The sequence below is a fragment of the Callorhinus ursinus genome, unplaced genomic scaffold, assembly GCF_003265705.2.
Source record: "Callorhinus ursinus isolate GAN/ISIS: 27379988/994484 unplaced genomic scaffold, GSC_fseal_2.0 scaffold20, whole genome shotgun sequence".
Lineage (NCBI taxonomy): Eukaryota > Metazoa > Chordata > Mammalia > Carnivora > Otariidae > Callorhinus > Callorhinus ursinus.
Genome location: NW_027397082.1, coordinates 7,611,597 through 7,629,841, shown reverse-complemented (window position 1 = coordinate 7,629,841; position 18,245 = coordinate 7,611,597). Strand labels below are relative to the sequence as shown.

The 18,245-nt window shown below is 35.8% G+C and overlaps 1 protein-coding gene across 2 annotated transcripts in view; it reads left to right on the top strand.

The window, feature by feature from the left end:
• Window positions 1–18,245, top strand: part of NHLRC2 (NHL repeat containing 2) — a 59,308-nt gene that overhangs the window by 27,314 nt on the left and 13,749 nt on the right. For both annotated transcript variants that reach the window (XM_073904174.1, XM_025880726.2), the window contains exons 5-7: window positions 4,037–4,166; window positions 15,358–15,457; window positions 17,966–18,197. In XM_073904174.1, the coding sequence (XP_073760275.1) occupies window positions 4,037–4,166; window positions 15,358–15,457; window positions 17,966–18,197 (462 nt within the window). The remainder of the gene's footprint in view (window positions 1–4,036; window positions 4,167–15,357; window positions 15,458–17,965; window positions 18,198–18,245) is intronic.

Sequence of the window (18,245 nt, the reverse complement as noted above, 5' to 3'; positions counted from 1 at the left end):
TAAACATTAGCAGTAATAGTGGATATCTTGTCATGCTCATAATCTTAAAGGGAGATTTTCTCCAGAAGTGTAATATTTTTTTTATAACTTTGGGAAATAAAATTATTCATGAGGTTAAACTTTCCTGGCTACTAAGAATTATTTTATTATATAATTTTATTAAGTGCCTTTTCTACATTTATTGAAATAACTGTATAGTTTTTTTGCCCTTGGTGCCTTGATGTAATGAGTTAATAGATTTTTGTTGTTCAGTCACCTTTTTATTCCTGGGATAAATCTTACCTAATCATGATTTTTTTTTAAAAGTCAAGTTGGATTTGATTATCCCAAATTAAATATTTTAAAATTCATGTTCACAAATTAAATGGCTCTATATTTTCTTATACTGTTCTCACCTGATTTGGAATCAAGGTCACACCAACTTCATCAAATAAGCTAATTAGTTTTCACTCTTTTTCTGTTTTTTTGGAATAATTTGTCTAACATAGGAATTAATGGATTTTGAATATTCATAAAACTCCCCTGAAACATCACCTGGGCCTTTGGCTTTTTGCAAGAGGAATTATCATAACAAGTCTTTGATACATTTCTTAAATCAAGATGTATTTCAAGGACCCATCCCTAGCTGCCTATTGTATTTTTGGATTGGGTTCAGTAAAATACAAATAAGGTTACATTGATGAATATTCTTTACAATTTCAGGAGATTATAGAACAGCCACTAAAAATAATGCAAGAGGATACTGCATAACTAAATCAATATAATTCACCATAGTAACAGAATAAAAGATAATAACCATATGATTGCTAGATTAGGTATTAAATGTTTTTAAATGTTTTTCTATTTATGATAAAATTAGTAAACTTGAAATGTAAATGAACATCTTCAATATGATAAAGGGCATCTGCAAGAAGCTTATAGCTATGCTTAATGCAAATTATTGAATGCTTTTCCTCCAAGACTGGGAACCAGGCAAGGATCCCCATTCTCACCATACCTGTTAAAAATTATACTGGGGGGCGCCTGGGTGGCTCAGTTGGTTAAGCGACTGCCTTCGGCTCAGGTCATGATCCTGGAGTCCTGGGATCAAGTCCCACATCGGGCTCCCTGCTCAGTGGGGAGTCTCCTTCTCCCTCTGACCCTCTTCCCTCTCGTGCTCTCTATCTCTCATTCTCTCTCTCAAATAAATAAAATCTTTAAAAAAAAATTTATACTGGAAGTACTAGCCATTGTAATAAGGCAAGAAAGGGAAAAGGCATATAGGCTGAAAAAGAACTGTCTTTATTTGCCAATTGCATGTCACATACATAAAAAATTTTAAGAAATCTATGAGAAAAGCTACTTGATAAGTGAATTTAGGAAGGTTGCAGAATACAATGTCAGTATAAAAAGAACAAAGTATATTTCTATATACTAGTAATAGGTTAGAATTTTAAAATTTTATTTACAGTAATAAAAAAATACATAGAATAAATTTAACATTGCTGAGAAAAATTAATCCAATAATTGGATTGGAAGGCTCAATATTAAGATATCCATTCTCTCCAAATTGATCTGTGGATTCAATGCAATCTCAATCAAAAGTCCATCAGGCTTGACAAGCGGACTCCAATATTTTACATGGAGGTTGCAAAACAAAGAATTTAGTAGCCCTAAAGCAATCTTGGAAAAACAAAGTTAAAAGACACACTATGTGATTTAAAGACTTACTATAATGCTACAGTAGTCAAGACAGTGTGATACTTTTATAAGGATAGATGTGTATTTCAATAAAAAGGAGTAGAATGTCTAGAAGTAACCTCATACCTACACAGTTATTTGATTTTTCAAAAAGCATCAAAGTAATCAAGGGAGAAAGGAAAGTCATTTCTGCATATTGTGCTTGCACAACTACATACTCATATGGGGAAAAAAAAGAAACATGATCTCTACCTCACACATCATATTACAAACATCAATTCAATATGCATCACAGCCCTAAATGTAAATGTTAAAACCATAAAGTTTTTAGAAGAAAACATGAGAATCTTTGTGACTTGCAAGTAGGCAAAGGTTTCTCAAAGACAGGACATAGAAACAATTATAAAAGAAAAGATAAATTTGAATTTATCAAAATTTAAAACTCATTAAAATTTACTGTTAAGAAAATGAAGACAAGCTACAGGCTGTCAGAAATTAGTCACAAAAATTTACGAAACATATCTGAAGGGACTAAGATCCATGAAATATAGTTTCCTACAAATAAAAAATGGGCAAAGATTTGAACAGACCTTTTTCAAAAGATGTAGGAATGACCACAAACCCATAAAGTAATCGACATCACAGGTTAAAAAGGAAATGCAAAGTGAAAGCATAATGAAATACATCCACCATAATGGTTAAAGTTAAAAAGACTGACAAGAAAGAAAGAGAGAGAGAGAGAAAGAAAGAAAAGAAAGAAAGAAAAGAAAAAGAAAAAACAACCGACAACACCATAGTTTGGCAAGGCAAGGATGTGGAGCAATTGGAACTTGCATAGATCGTTGGAGAAAATACGGAAATTATCTAGACCACTGAGAAAAAACCTTCTGGCAGTTTTTTTTTTTTTTTTAATCAAACTAATCCTATAACTGCCCTATAACACGGCAGTTATAGCCCTGGGTATGTACACAAGAGAAGTGAAAAGATACCTTCAGCAAAAGACTTCTACAAGAATATTGAGAGCAACTCTATTTGAACCCCCCAAACTGGAAATAGTCCAGGTATCCATCAGTAGGAAAATAAGTAAATAAACTGTGGAATATTCCTATCATGGAATATTGCTCAGCAGGAAAAAGGAACGAACTACTTATATATGAATAAATCTCAGAAACCTGTTAAGTGAAAGAAGCCTCACACACAAGACTCCATATTCTTCAATTCTGTTTATCTGAAATTCTGGAAGAGATACAACTGACCTATGATGGAAAAACAGTACTCTTTGCCTCTGGGGGTAGGAGTGATCGGAAGGAGGCTTAAGGGGACTTGCTAGAATGAAGATAACATTTGATATCTTTATGTAAGTTGAGGCTACACAGATTAATGCATTTATGAGAATTCATTGAATGGAGCATTTAAGGTATGTGCATTTCATTGTAAGTTTTGGCTCCAGAAAAGAAAATGGACCTGAAAAAATATGGAACTCTTGTTAATTATAAGCATGCTGAGATACTTAAGGTCAGCGTACTGATGTTTACAGTTTACTTTGAAATGCATCCAAAAGTGTAAATGGATTGAGGGATTGATAGCTCAGTAAGATATGTGATAAAGCAAGTACGTGAAATGTTGATATGAGGTCGTGGGCGTATGGATGTTTGCTGCAAAATTCTTTCAACTTTTATGTTTGGTAATTTTCGTGATAAATTTGGCGGAAGGATCTCAGGAGATGAAACCAAAGCATCTTTTTTTCAGTAGACTTCATTATTTCAGTTTATAAAGTAGAGGCAGTGTAATGGGGTAGAGCTAGAACTGCCTGGGTTTAAATCCCAGATCTTTGACTTACTAGCTGTGGGATCTTGGGAAAGCTGCTTTATGATCTGTGCCTCAGTTTCCTCAATATTAATCAAAATCATAATCATAGGTTATTATGAGGATGGATGGATGGATGATTATTGGATCAGTGCCTAGCACATATTAAGCTCTATTATTTGTCAATTACTAGTCAAGCATAATTGAAATACATACATTTAATTTTAAGAAACTTGCATCTTTCTAGATTTGCTTTGAAATTTCAAATTTCACTTTAACATATTTTATAGTTAAGATGACATCACCAATCCTGGTAGAGGCCAGTGATGAGGAAGGGGGGGATGGGTGGGGAAATGAAAAGGACTAGTTTTGTGCATTTGAATAACAAGCTCGCCCTATACTTGATTAGCCCCCCCTTTTTTTAGCCTTTTTTTTTTTAAGAGTATTTGTGTTACAAAAACTTTCTATATGTTCTATTGGAAATCTTCATGTACCAAAAGGAAAAAAACAAAAGTAACATGCATTGCATAAAACTTGTTAATTTTTATAGATTGATCTAGAAGCTGAGATGGTGAGCACTGTAGCTGGCATTGGAATTCAAGGTACAGATAAAGAAGGTGGAGCTCAGGGAGAAGAACAACCCATTAGCTCTCCTTGGGATGTAGTTTTTGGAACGTCAGGTATGTAAACTTTTAATACTAAATATAAGTAAACTTTGCTTAACAAATGTAATATTTTTAAAATATTCTGGGGTTCATTTGGATTAATTCTAATTGCTAGTTATTTTATAATTTTATTACCTATGGTGGGATTCATTGTGTAAAAATAAAGCCGGCAGTAATATATATAACTTACAGTATATATTGTTATATATAACATTACATATTATATTTTATACACAAGTAGACTATATATTACTCTAATGTTAAAGAATTTTGTCTTCTGTAGTTTCCAATTAATATAGTTCTGAATATTCTTAAATTGGAAAGATTGTAGTTTTGGAACTTCAAATGATTATTCATGAACTATGCTGTTTAACAGTGCCTTTTTATTTAATTTGAAATCCAGAAATGATAGCTGCTTTTTTTAGATTATTAAAATTTGTATTGAAATGTGATAGCTCCATTTGGGTAATTAAAAAAAAACTTTACTGAATTATATAGGTATTGATATCTTTATAATCTTTATTACCTGTATTAATTTGACTAGAAATCATCTTGGAGCATTAGTACTCTTATTTTTCATTGGCCCTCAGTGATTCTGAGATAGTTACACATCTACACATCTAAAACCAGAGTAATGAATAAAGAAAGTTAGTAGAATACATTGAAAGTGGAATTTTGTACTAAGTGGTTTGTATGATCTGAATTATATTTATAGAGTGAATAAGTACCAGGTTAGTTTAATGGCTTTACATTTGAGATAATTTCCTATTGTGATGTTAATCTGGTTATAATTCAAAGACCTTAATTTTTTCCATTGTGATTAACTTTATAAAGCTTTTAATATTCATAAAATAATTGAATGAACTTCTGGTACTACCGCACTTAATAATAACTTAGGTATTTTGCATAAGTTACTTTTGAGACTTTTATTTTTGGAATTCTGTGTCCTGATAATCATGAGTTGTTTTAGTGGCTCACAGGGAGAAGGAGTTGGGAAGGGAGGGGAGCAGTGTGTCCCAGGCACACTCAATCAATAAGGGGATATATGCAGAGAATTTTAAAACAGTAGTAAAACCAGCTACAGTTCAGTCTTCTTTTTGTCACCATGCACGGCCAATTCTAAATAATTTCAGGGTTAAAAATACTCATCCCCCCCAGGACTTATCTGTCCGTCCTGCCTCCTTGCCTTTGATACACTGAGCTATTTGAACATAAACCTTATAGACAGAAAAATAGTCTGAAACGTCTCTCTCGGTAAAATAGTCAAGAGTGGATGGGAATTGTTACTTTGGTATGCTGTCACCCTCCCTCAAGGGAAAAAGAAATTTTTTCTCCCCTTAGCATGTAAGCCCCCGGGAACTTAAAGCTAATAGTGCATATAGCAATTCATTTATAGATATTTACATTTTGCAACCTACAACTTGTATTTACTGTATTTGTTAGTAATTGCCACAATAACAGTTCATAAGAAATCATCCCAAAACTCATACGAACCTAAACCTTTATTTCTTACTCATATATAGGATTGGGGTTCAGCTGATCAAGGCTAAGCCTGGGCTTGGTTCCAGGCTGTTTCTTGGGTCTAGATCTGCCCTGTTTGTTTCTCAACCTCCTTGAACCGATAGCTGTCTGAAGCATATTCTTTTGTCAGAAGGCAGGAGCACAAGAGAGTAAGCCCAGTTAAACACATTTGAAGCCTTTGCTCATGTCGTAACTGCTTACCTACTGTTATTAAGCATGTCACATGACTAAGCCCAAAGTCATGGGGCAGGGATACACACTTTGCCTACAGTGAGGCTCTGGTAAGGGTATGAATGTGTAATAGTACAACAGAGGAGTAAAGAATTAAGACTAGTAATTAAGTCTGTCACATAAATCAGAAATTACATTGCTTAAAAACAGGGTGTACTTTACTGGATACTTTATTTAGTTGGATTTATTTACATATTTTTTTCTAGGCTAAAAGTTTTTCATACTTTATAGCATGGAATCTCTGGTTGTTTATTTCCTATTGAGAATGTACCCAGACTGCTTTCTAAGGAAAATCTTGGGTCTATAGACAAGTACCCTCTCAGCTTCCAACTGAATAATGTGCTGAGACTTATGTCTTTATTAAGCTCAGTTCTCAGGAAAGGAAGTGAGTCCTACCTTAGCTCAACAGATCATTAAGAGCATATGGCTCTGCATTTCACTTAGAGCTTAGAATAGCTTCACTCCAGGTACTTGGCAAAAGGAGTAATCTTGAATGCACTTAAGCTTAACACCTTTCAAAATTCTCAGAGAAAATGGTTTTCAAGCACTATATGAAGGACCTATAATCACAATGACAACTCTAGTCCAAGAGTTTTTAACCTTGAGTCATATACCCCAGGCATTCCTGGTTAGGCTTTCTGAGGTACTTAAACTTCTCAGAAATTCTATATAAGATTTGGGGGAATTGGTCAGATTTTCATCAGAATTTTAGAGTACATTACCCAAAATTATTTTAAGAGCGCCACTGCTTTCAATTACTCTAAAATCTAATCCTGGATTAATGTATATTGTCAGAGTATAGGGAAATTGGATTACAGAATATTCTTAGAATTGTTTTTACTAAATAGTAGTTTGGCATCCTGTCATTCATTAAAAAATGTGTCACCACATTTATATCTGTATGTATGCATGTGTGTTTGATATGTATTTCATCAAAACACAGTCCTATGGGACTTGTTACGATTTTTACTATAGGGATCTGTTGGTAGTTCAATCATTACCTTATAAATAAATTTCTCTACTGGAGAAATTTTTTTCTGATCTCTGTATTATGGATAATACTTTTTTCCCTAAGTATCAAGTTTGATTTAAGCTCTTTGATAATTTGAATATCGTAACTGATTGTATTTGTTTTGTTGTACTGATTGCCAGAAAACTTAGAGACACATTATCTTTAGCAAAGTATAATGGAAACACGGCCTTCCTTCTTTGGTGTGAGTACAGCTTCATCTCTCTTTTCTACCCTATTTACTTATTGCTTCAGTTTTTTATTTTAAATTTATTTATCAGTATTTCTTTGTAAGCTACCTGAATCCTTTGTGGAAATAAAAGTAGAAGTAAATGGAGTAGAACCCATTACTAATGTGATTGACTATGATAACTGGTCCAGTTAGAAAAGAAAATCTTTTAAATCTGAGGATCATAAAAGTAAAAATACTTTCTTCTAAGAACTATAAGTGTACATTATTAAACCAATCTTCTGATGTAGGACCAAAGCCTTTTCTTCATGTAGCCCCTGACAGTCTTGTACCACTCCAAATAAACTATTTGGATTTCCTTAAATGTGATGAGAATTTTCAAACACTTGCAAGGAAGTCTGAGGGCTGCAGTGTTTTTAACTTATTCTTTCAATTGTCTTTCCACACTTAGTTCAACAATTTGACTTGGCTACTTGCCTTTATTGAGTCTTTCCAAAGTATTCAACTTTGTTTTCATAAAAACAACTTTCCATTTGCATTCATATTGAATTGGTCACTGTATATATAAATTATGTAATCGTACAACTGGTTTAAACAGATGTGGAATTAAACGCAACTTGAAGGGGACTGGCTGAGAAAAATTGTTCATATAAAAACTTAGGTTTTTTGACACTTTAAGAGAATATTCCTGAAATTCTACCATAGTTGTGAATTTGAGAGAGGACGGAATTATCAGGAGGAAAACATGGAAAACTAGATTCAGGGTTGTGGTATCTTCATCCATTAGGCTGTCCTGCAGCGCCAGTAACGGCCCACAGCTAGAGCTGGCAGCCACAGACAAGTCACAGGCATCTGAGTAAGAAATCAAGTTGCAGAAGAGACCTACAAGATGATTTCTTTTACAGAAAGTTGACCCTGCAGGAAAAAACCTTCATGTAACTTTGACTCCCCCAAAACTTAACTGCTGATAGCCTGCTGTACCGACAACAGAAACAGTCAACTGATGCATACTTTGTATATTATATGTATATATACTGTATTTTTTTTTAAGATTTTATTTATTTGTCAGAGAGCAAGCGAGCACACAAGCAGGGGGAGCGGCAGAGGGAGAGGGAGAAGCAGGCTCCCCGCGGAGCAGGGAGCCCAATGCAGGATTCCATCCCAGGACCCTGGGATCATGACCTGAGCCAAAAGACGCTTAACCGACTGAGCCCCTAGCACCCCTATATACTGTATTCTTACAAAAAAAGTAAACTGGAGAAAAGAAAATGTTAAGAAAATCGTAAGAGAAAATATAATTACAGTACTATACTGTATTGATTTAAAAAAATCTGTGCATAAGTGGACCCATGTAGTTCAGACCTGTTTTCAAGGGTCAGCTGTACATTGAGAGATCCATCCAGACATGGTAAAATTAAAAAAGAAAAGAAGAAAACGAAAAACACAAATTTTTAGACCAGTGGTTCCTTGTGGGAAAAAGAGAGGATATGATCATGGAGGGATGCATGAGGTTTTCAAATAATATCCTTCTTCAGCTTGGTGGTGTGCACATAGATTTTTAGTTATTAAACTTTATATGTATAACATGTATCCATTTGTATGTATGTTTAATTAAAAATTGAACTTCTAGAAAAAGCAATAGCTTAGGTAAAGAGAATGAAAAATAGTGGGGACAAATATACAACTGAATGTATATCTTATCAAGGGATCCATTTAATAAATAACATACTTCAGGAGATTAGGGAAAGGTACTTGAATACCTCTGATTGTTTTAAGTATACATGTAATGTGAAGATGTATGTATGTATTTTAAATGCTGACTGAATAGCCCAAACCCATGCCATCACAGTAATAAAAGCATAAAAATAATTAACATAAAATGATTTTTATAAAAGAGATTGTTTCATCTTTGTTTTTTATTATCACTGTGAATATGGTCAGAGCTTCATAATGCACTAAAAATAATTACTAGCTACAATAAATTTATAGTTTTTCAGAATCTTTGCCATGTTTCTAAGAGCTTTTTTATCATAAAGGTCAAAACCCCTGCTGGTCTCTAAGTACTTTAGACGTTACCTGATTTAGAATAATTTATGGAAAGGACAATGTGCCCGAATTCCATTAACCTTCCTTGGCCCTTTAATCAGCATTTTATAATTTAGCTGTTCTGATACAACTTTAAATGATTGAAATCTAGCTGTTTAGTATGCTAGTCTAAAAATCTAGTGTTGGTACTTGGGTACTTAGATAATATGCTTCTTTGACTTCCATTAATATGCTATAAAATACCATAAAAAAATCCTCTAAGATAATCAGATGATAGGTTTTTTTGAGGAATAGAATTTATACAATGTGACTACTGTGTTTTTATTTTGTTAATAGTTTTATATTTAAAATTTGAGAGAAGATTCTTTTATTATCACACTGACTTTGTATTTATAAGATTTTTTTAATAAAAATTTTTAGGTTAATGAGGTATAATTTAATAGAAAGTGAAACTCACCCTTATTAGGTATAGTTCTATGTATTTTGACAAACATATACAGTCTTATAACCATTACTACAATTAAGATATAGAATATTTCCATCACCTCAAAAAATTCTCATGATCCTTTGTTCAGTCTCCCTCCTACCACCTCTACCACCCACTCCAGCTGCTGGCAACAATCATCTATTTCTTGTTGCTCATTATATTCTTTATCTCTGGCTTCTTCAATTTAGCTTAGTGCTTTTGACATTCATCCCTGTTGTTGTTTCTATCAGCAGTTCTTTTTTTCAGTAGTATTCCATTTGTATGGCTGTATCACAGTTTATTATTTACTAGTTGATAGACATTTTGGATATCTCTAGTTTATGGCAATTATGACTAAAACCTCTATAAACATTTGCGTACAGGTTTTTATGTGGACATACTTATTTATTTTCTTGGGTAGATGCTTAGGAATTGAAATTGTTGGGTTATATGGTAAGTGTATGTGTAGTTTTATAAGAAACTGCCAAACTGTTTTCAAACTGTTTTCTTGGAGTCCCAAGTGTCCGTCTGGAATAATATTGCTTTAGCCTGGAGAACTTCTGTAACATTTCTTGAGGCACATGTCTGCTGACATTAATTTCTCTTGGCCTTTCTTTTTTAAGTGGGGGATTGGAGTTGGGATGTCTGAAAAAGTATATACCTTCATTTTTGGAAGATTTTTTACTCCATATGCAAGTCTGGATTGACTTTTTTTTAATATACATATGTATATATATATGATGTCATTCCACTGCCTTATAACTTATATAGTTTTAAACAAGAGGTCTGATTATTTTCCTAGTTCCTTCATGGCTGCCATCAAGATTTTCTCTTTGGTTTTCAGTAGTTTGACTGATATGTATAGGAGTTATCCTGCTTAGAATTCTTGAGTCTGTAGTTTTGTGTCCTTCGTTATTTGTGGAAAAATTCTCACCTATCATCTCTTGAAATGCGTTTTCTGCTCCTTTCTCTTCTTTCTGGGATTTCAGGTACTTATATGTTAGACTCTGATACGTTCTATCCAGCAACTCTTACGTATCATGTTTTTTTTTTTTTTATTTCACCCTTTATTCTCTTTGTGTTTCAGTTCAGATAATTTGTAGTTATATTGTTTCCTCAGCTGTGTTTAATCAACTAATGAGTCTATTGAAGGAATTTTTATCACAGATTCTTTTTGATATAGCATTTCTGTTTTACTGTTTCTTAATAGATTCCATCTACCTGCTTAAATTCTATTTAGGTATGTTGGCCACCTTTTTCTCTAGATTCTTTAACATAGAAAGTATAGTTCTTTCAAACCCCATGTCATACAGTTCTAAATTTCAGGTCATCTCTGAGTCTGTTTCTGTTGATTGTTTCTTGAAAATGGGGTTTTGGTTTTGGGGTTGTTTTGTTCTGCTTTGCTTTTATGTGTGTCTTCTCATTTTTTATTATATTCCAGTAATTTTGAATAGAACTGTAAAGGCTGATGAGATCAGTATATTTATGCCATTGTAAGGGAAGTTTGAGTCAATCTAATCAGAACCTAGGCTGGGTCTGGGTTTTATTATTGCTGTGGCTACTGTCAGTTTATCATAGCTCTTGAACTCCTCTAGCAGTGGGCTGCCCTTGCCTTAGCGTGGGACCTACATGCTGGAGGGGTTTCCTGCACAGCTGACCACAGAGGGCTTGTTGCATTGCACTCCTGCAGCATCCTGAGAGATAGATTGCTGCTGTTTGTTATTCTGTCCTGGGCTGCACGGGGGCTATGGGGTGTTCTGTTGTTCTGGTCAGCCTCAGTCTCGGGGAGACCCTGTATGCCTGGACCTCCATGAAAGGAGGTAGGGAGCTTTTTCATTGTTGCTGTTCTTTTTCTCTCTGGCAGCTAAACTCTGAGTGGTTTAGAGGAATTTGCTGCTGCTCCCCCAGCAGTGGGAAACCTGTATTGGTGTCAGTATGGGGTCTTTGGCCAAAGATAGTTCTCTGCCCCTCCCTCAGAGATAGAAAGGGTTTGTTGTGTGTGTGTGTGTGTGTGTGTTTTTTTTTTTCCCTACCCTTCTCCAGCTGTGATTGGTGTTTTCCTGTGCCATGGGGGTGCTAGGCTTTACTTCTTTCTCTAATGGCGTGAGGTTTTGCTTCCTAGGAGGTTTAGAGACTGTGTAGAAAAAACTATTTATATAAATGGACAATTTCACAGTTGCTATTTAGAGGGTTCTAATGACTGGGATCTATTTTTGATCATGGCTGCTTAAAATAACACTGAATTTTTAAAAGCTCATTGGCAGGTAATTTTATTTTCATATTTCATTTGCTGATTTTATTCCTGTCTTCTGAAATTATTTCACTAATCCTTACAATCATGAGAGAGTTTGCCTTTTAAAATACTCGCAAAACCTTTTTCAGGCTTTGGCATTGTCTTTTTTTTTTTTTTTTTTAAAGTGACTGTTGAAAATCAATAATACTAAGTGCACTCTTAATTTAAAATTGAAATGTTCATGATTGTCACGTTCTTATTAGGAACAAAACTAATACCCATACTTGGAGATAAAACTGTGTGCTTCAGATTTCAAAATCCAGGGTGAACAGTATAAATTATTAATATGATTCTTGTTGGTTTGATAAGCATTATAAATGCCAGACTACCTTTTTTTTTCTTATTTTTTTAAACTCTCATTTTATCTGCAAGAACAAACTCTTCAGCCCTCAGGGAAATTATCAGGCTGGGTAAAAACTTTCTGAGAGGCAGCGTTGCATGGACTGGAGCCAGACTGCTTAGGTTCTAATTAGTTTTACATCTCAGTAGTTATGTGACTTTGGACGAGTTACCTAGTCTCTTTATGCCTCAATTTCCTCATCTAAATTAAAGATAATAATAGGATCTAGCTCAAAAGCTTATTGCAAGAATTATGAGGGTTAATATACATGAAACACTTAGAACAGTGCCTGGCCTCATACAAAGTACTGCAGAAGTGTTTGCTATAACATAGAGTTTCATCCTGTGAGTCACAAAGAGTTGCTGATAAGCTGAAACAACCCAAAAATGGAAAGGCAAGGGATTGGAAAAAATCCTGGTAAGAGATTATTCAGCTATAGGCTATTCCACAAGCTACAGGGAGGGAAGGACAGACGTGAAACCAGGCACACATCCTGGAACAGATAGCCATGATTACATTTGACCAGATCTCTGCTTCTGATCACACAGAAAATGCTCTTGTGTACTTCAAGCCTGAGCTAAGTCCATGGGGCAGAGGCAGGAGGGAGGGAGAAGTCAATGAGCCAAGCAGGACTTGGCCAGAAGGGCCAAAGCTCACTTCTGTATTTCCTTCATTCTGATCAGAACACTAATAATCTGGAGTCAGACTCACCAATTATTATTCCAGGTTTAGCTGTGTGAATTTCAACAAATTAACCCTTTTCAATTTCAGTTTCTTTGTAAAATGGAGATGATAAGAATAAGACTTACTGAAGTTGTTAAGGAAATAATCCCCGTAAGGTGCTTATTCATTAGCTCAGTGCCTTAAACATAGGAAATGTTCTGGATGGTCATCATCCTCCCTCTCCCCGTCCCCACTGTCAACATCATCATCACCATCAGTTGTCATGGGGAATCCCAAGATGCCGAAATCCTGATCTGGCACAGCCTTTGCTTCTATACTTTTTCTCATTCCTCAGGCTTCTAAAGGAAGTAAGTACACAGAGAGCAAAACCAAACAACCTGTTTGCACTTTACTACTATGAAGTTTGGCCTTCATATAGTAGACCCTGGTGGAACTAGGCTGGTCTGTTTGGAGAACTGATTTGGTCTTTCACTCAGCTAGATACCAACACAGCTTTCCTTTGGCAAGTTAGAGGCTTTAAAAGCATGTCATCTTCTAATAGTTACAGTTTTATTTCTAATCTTTCTGCTTTTTGCTTCTTCTTGTTGCACAAATTAGGGCCTTCAAATGATGCTAAATAAAAGTGCTGACTAGCAGATATCCTTGTCTCATTTCTATTCTCAGGGAGAATGTCTTAGTCACCTTGGGCTGCCATAACAAAATACCACAGATGGGGTGGCTTAAACAACAGAAACTTATTTTCTAATAGTTCTGAAGGCTAGAAGTCCAAGGTCAAGGTGCCAGCATGATTGGTTTCTGGTGAGAGCTCTCTTCTGGCTTATGGATGGTCACCTTTGTACTTTGTCCTCACGTGGCAGAAGCAAAATAAAATAATTATGAAAAGCTTTTGATCTACTCTAGAGGTGATTAAGCAGAGACTGAGTCCCCAGAACAAATGGATGCCCTTGTCACTTTTAATGTAATTTTTGTTCATAAAAATATTTGACTATAAAAAATTAAATTGAAATGCTTTCCTTTAGATTTCATAGGATAGCAGTTAAGAACACAGAAAAAGAGGCAACATGTGATATAGATTTTTCTGTTGGACTGCCTCGTGTCAGATTCCAGTTCATTTACTAGCAGTGGGATCCTGGCAAATTACCTCACCTCTCTAAGGTCTCAGTTCCTTCATCTGTAAAAAGGGCCGAATAACACTACCTGTCCCTTGGGGCATTTGAGAAAATGTAAGTGATAATCTTTATAAAGTGCTTGGCACATAGCTACCACAATTTATTAAGAACCATCAATATTATTTTTGTTATTCAATTGAAAGACACTTGAAGGTAATACAAGTGAAGGAAAACAGGTTCCTTCTGGACACACACTCCTTGAAGTTAAAGAAAATACAAATAAAATGGCCCTACCAAGATACTTCTTTTAGCATAAGGAATATCTGACCAAATTATTTTAGTTAAAAATTCTCAAGTACATATAAAAGTCACCTCAGGATGCAGTTTTAGATATATTTTTTTAGGCCCCACACCCAGTGTGGGGCTCGAACTCACGACTGAGGTCTAAGAGTCACATGCTCCACTGACTGAGCCAGCCAGGCACCCCTAAATTAAATATTTTAACAGTAGAATTAATTAGAGAAAGAGAGCCTTGTCACATTGTAGTAACTTGTAACATCAGTCTAAGAAAGTAGAAAATTACGAGTTTTAGTAAACAATTGTAATATATTCTATATTGTAATGTATTGTAGTCATAGCTTTTTTGCATATCAACTATTTTTTGGAAAAAGCCTCATAGCCAATTAATTAATACAGTGGATTTTTAAATAGCAACTGTGATGTGTATCTAAGTCTAGCTAATCCTGTGGTGGAAATACATTTTTTAAAAATACTTTATTTTACTTTTAAGTAGGCTCCATGCCCAACGTGGGGCTCAAACTCATGAGCCCGAGACCAAGAGTCACATGCTCTACCAACTGAGCCAGCTAGGTGCCCCAGTGGGAATACCTATTTCTTACACTATTAAAAGATAGTTTTTTCATGAGAAATTGTTCAAAGAACCTGTTATTAAAGCATATGATTTCAGTGGTTAGTGCTAGGTATTTGGCAGAGTTTCTTTGGAGAGTATATGTCAACTCATTTTATCAAATAAAAAATCAAATATTTAAAAGCATTGTGCCCAGAGATGCAGAGGGACATCCTGCTATTAAGAATACTTTGGATTTCTGTGAATTTACAGGTAAATTTATAAATCTAAAGAAATAAACCTTTCACGAGGAAAATGGAAAAATTTCAAAAGCAACTTAAAACTGTAAAACTTTTTTCTTCTTCAGATGATTTATAAACATACTGCTGTCATCTTTAAATTTCTGAAACACATGGAGTGTTTGTATTAACAAGACACGTATATATTAATTACTGCTTATTTTTATAAAGGTTCAGAGGTCCAAACAGATGACATTCTGTGGATAGCCATGGCAGGGACTCATCAGATATGGGCACTGCTACTGGACTGTGGCAGACTACCAAAGAAAAAGTAAGTGAGAGTATCTCTCTTTGGGTAAACTATGAGTTCACAGAATTCCCTCTCCTCAAGTCTCTGTTCTTGCAACGCCTCTATGCTAGTTGGGATGTGCTGGGCTACAGCACCATAACAAACAACCCAGATTCTCAGGAGCATAAGACAAGGTTCGTTTCTTGCCCACTCACATAGGTTCACTGGGGAGCGCTCCTCTGTCGGGCTGTTGACCAGGCTGATGAAGCAGCCACCTGCTTCATCTGGAGCTTTGCCAGTCATCCTGGCAGAGAGAGAGGTGGTGAGTCGCTCAGTGGCTCTTAAAGCTTCTACTCAGAAGTGACACACATCACTTTTACTTAAATTTCATCAGCCCAAGTAAGTCTTGTGACCACCATTGCTAACTTCCGGGAATGTGAGAAGATCATCCTATCGAGCCTCCAGAGAGAGAACTGGAAATGTTTGGTGGCCACTCATCTCTTAACATGCAGTCCACACATCCCTGCTCAGGAATGCAAATGTTTGAGTACTATGTGGCAGAGTGCTTAATGGCTCAGGTTTTGTAGTCCTGCCTGAGATCAAATCCTGGCTCTGCCACTTACTAGTTTGGGAGCTTAGGAGAGCCAATTTAACTTTCTATCCTTCGGTCTCTTTATATCTTAACTTCGTAGGCTTGTTTTGAAAATTAATAGTAGGTATGAAGAGCTCAGCCTGGTGCCTGGTTTATACAGTAAATGTAGGAGTTTCGCTACCACCGTTGGGGATATAAAGATGAAAAAGCAGTGTCTCTGCACAGTTTCTTATATCCTTTCTGTAGAGCCTTGTCTCTTCTCCCTCACACTCCAGGTAGAACTGACCATACTCTTCTCTGTGACCCCCCCTACACTCCCCGTGTAGTTACATTACTGTACTGATAAGTTCCTTCTCTCTTCCCCTCCTCCCTCCCTCCCTCCCTCTTTTTTCTTCTCTCCCCCTGTCCTGTTTCTGGTTGCATTTGCTGGTTTCCATAACTATTTCCTCCTACTAGACTGTCCCTTAAAGTAAAATTGTCCCTTACATAAATAAGAGGAATACCCAATATCAATAAAATATGAGGTATCAAGGAAGGCTTCCTGAAAGAAGCTGCTAAATTAAAACCTGATAGAGGAGCAGGAGTTAGGGAGAGTGGAGGTTTCCAGGCAAGAAATGACACCAGTGATGTGAGTAAAAGCCAGATCGTGAAGCACCTTCTGTGTCCTTTGAAGAAATGTGAACATTATTCTGCATGCCTTTATGGAAAGTTTTGAGCTGGCTAGTGACATGATTTGATCTGTGTTTTTGAAAAAACGCTGGCAGCATTTGGACTGGGACAAAACTAGAGACAGAGATAGCAGTGAGGGGACTGTGATCATCTCCAGGCAAGAGAAGATAGTAGCCTGAACAGTGTGGTGACCAGAAACATTAACGCGAAGCATAATTATAAACAGTAGAAGTAACAGACATGGCCAGAATGCACTGTTCTAGATGGCTGTTTTCGACCCATATGGTTAAGAGTGGGCTAAATTTCCAAATAAGTAGAGTTTTGTCACTCTCGTTCATAATAGGAAAATGTCCAGTCAGATCACATGGACCTGTATCATAATTTTAAGGATGCTTGATCTTTTTTACTGATCTTCCAGTGGTAAAGATTTCTAATGTTTTAGAAGTTACTTTTTCTCCCCACTCTTTCTTTTAATTAAGGAAACTCCTATTTGAAATTAAGATTCCTATTAATTACCTTTTAATTTATTTGTTTGGCATATTAGTTATCACATGTATTTCTCTGACTACATTTTTCTTTAAGTTTCTTAAATAAGTGGCTGTATTTTATACATTCTGTATCCCTTTGCCTCTATCCCCCATTGGGAACATATCAGTGAATAAGTGATTGTGGTCATCTTAGACTTCTGCCTGCTGGGCCATATCTGGAGATGATGTACATGTTGTCTCATTACTTTGCGTCCTGAGTCAGCTTCTTCCCCTCCCTCGACGCAGCATGCCACCATGTCTTCCTTACAGTTCCTGCAGCATAAACCTAGAAGCCAAAGTGTAAAGCTTTCTATTACAAAAAGAATCATTGCAAAGTCCTTTAAATAGAAATTTCTCTATTGTATATAAGAAATTGATTTTATAGTTGATTAAGGCAGCATAATTGTCCTGTAAGAAGTTAAGCTGGGATCCAGATGTACCTATCTCTGGCTATTTGTAGGAGGAAAAAAAAAAACCCACACACAACTATCCAGTCAATAATATGATCATTGAGAATAGTTTCAATTTTGTGTATGTCAAAAAAAAAAAAAAAAAGTAAAGGTCCCTGCACAGTGAGTAAGTTAATGATTTAGAAGAACTCTAGGGAAAGTAAAGCTGACTTGCACACTTGAGGCCAAGATCATGAGTCTGTTTTTTAACAGTGTTTATCACCACTTATTTCATTACTTACATTTATTTGATGACTAAATTGGACACAACATAACGATGTCGATTCCACCTATGAACTTGGGTTTTTTTTAGTGAGCTGAAAAAAGGAACCTGCCTTCGGTTTGCTGGAAGCGGAAATGAAGAGAACCGAAATAATGCATATCCTCACAAGGCAGGCTTTGCCCAGCCTTCAGGTCTCTCTCTGGCCCCCGGAGATCCCTGGAGCTGCCTGTTTGTCGCAGACAGTGAGAGCAGCACGGTGAGAACGGTCTCGCTGAGAGACGGAGCCGTGAAGCACCTCGTGGGAGGAGAAAGAGATCCCATGGTAATGCGTGAAGATCGCTTCTGCATGCTATGCCCAGACCCTAACCCC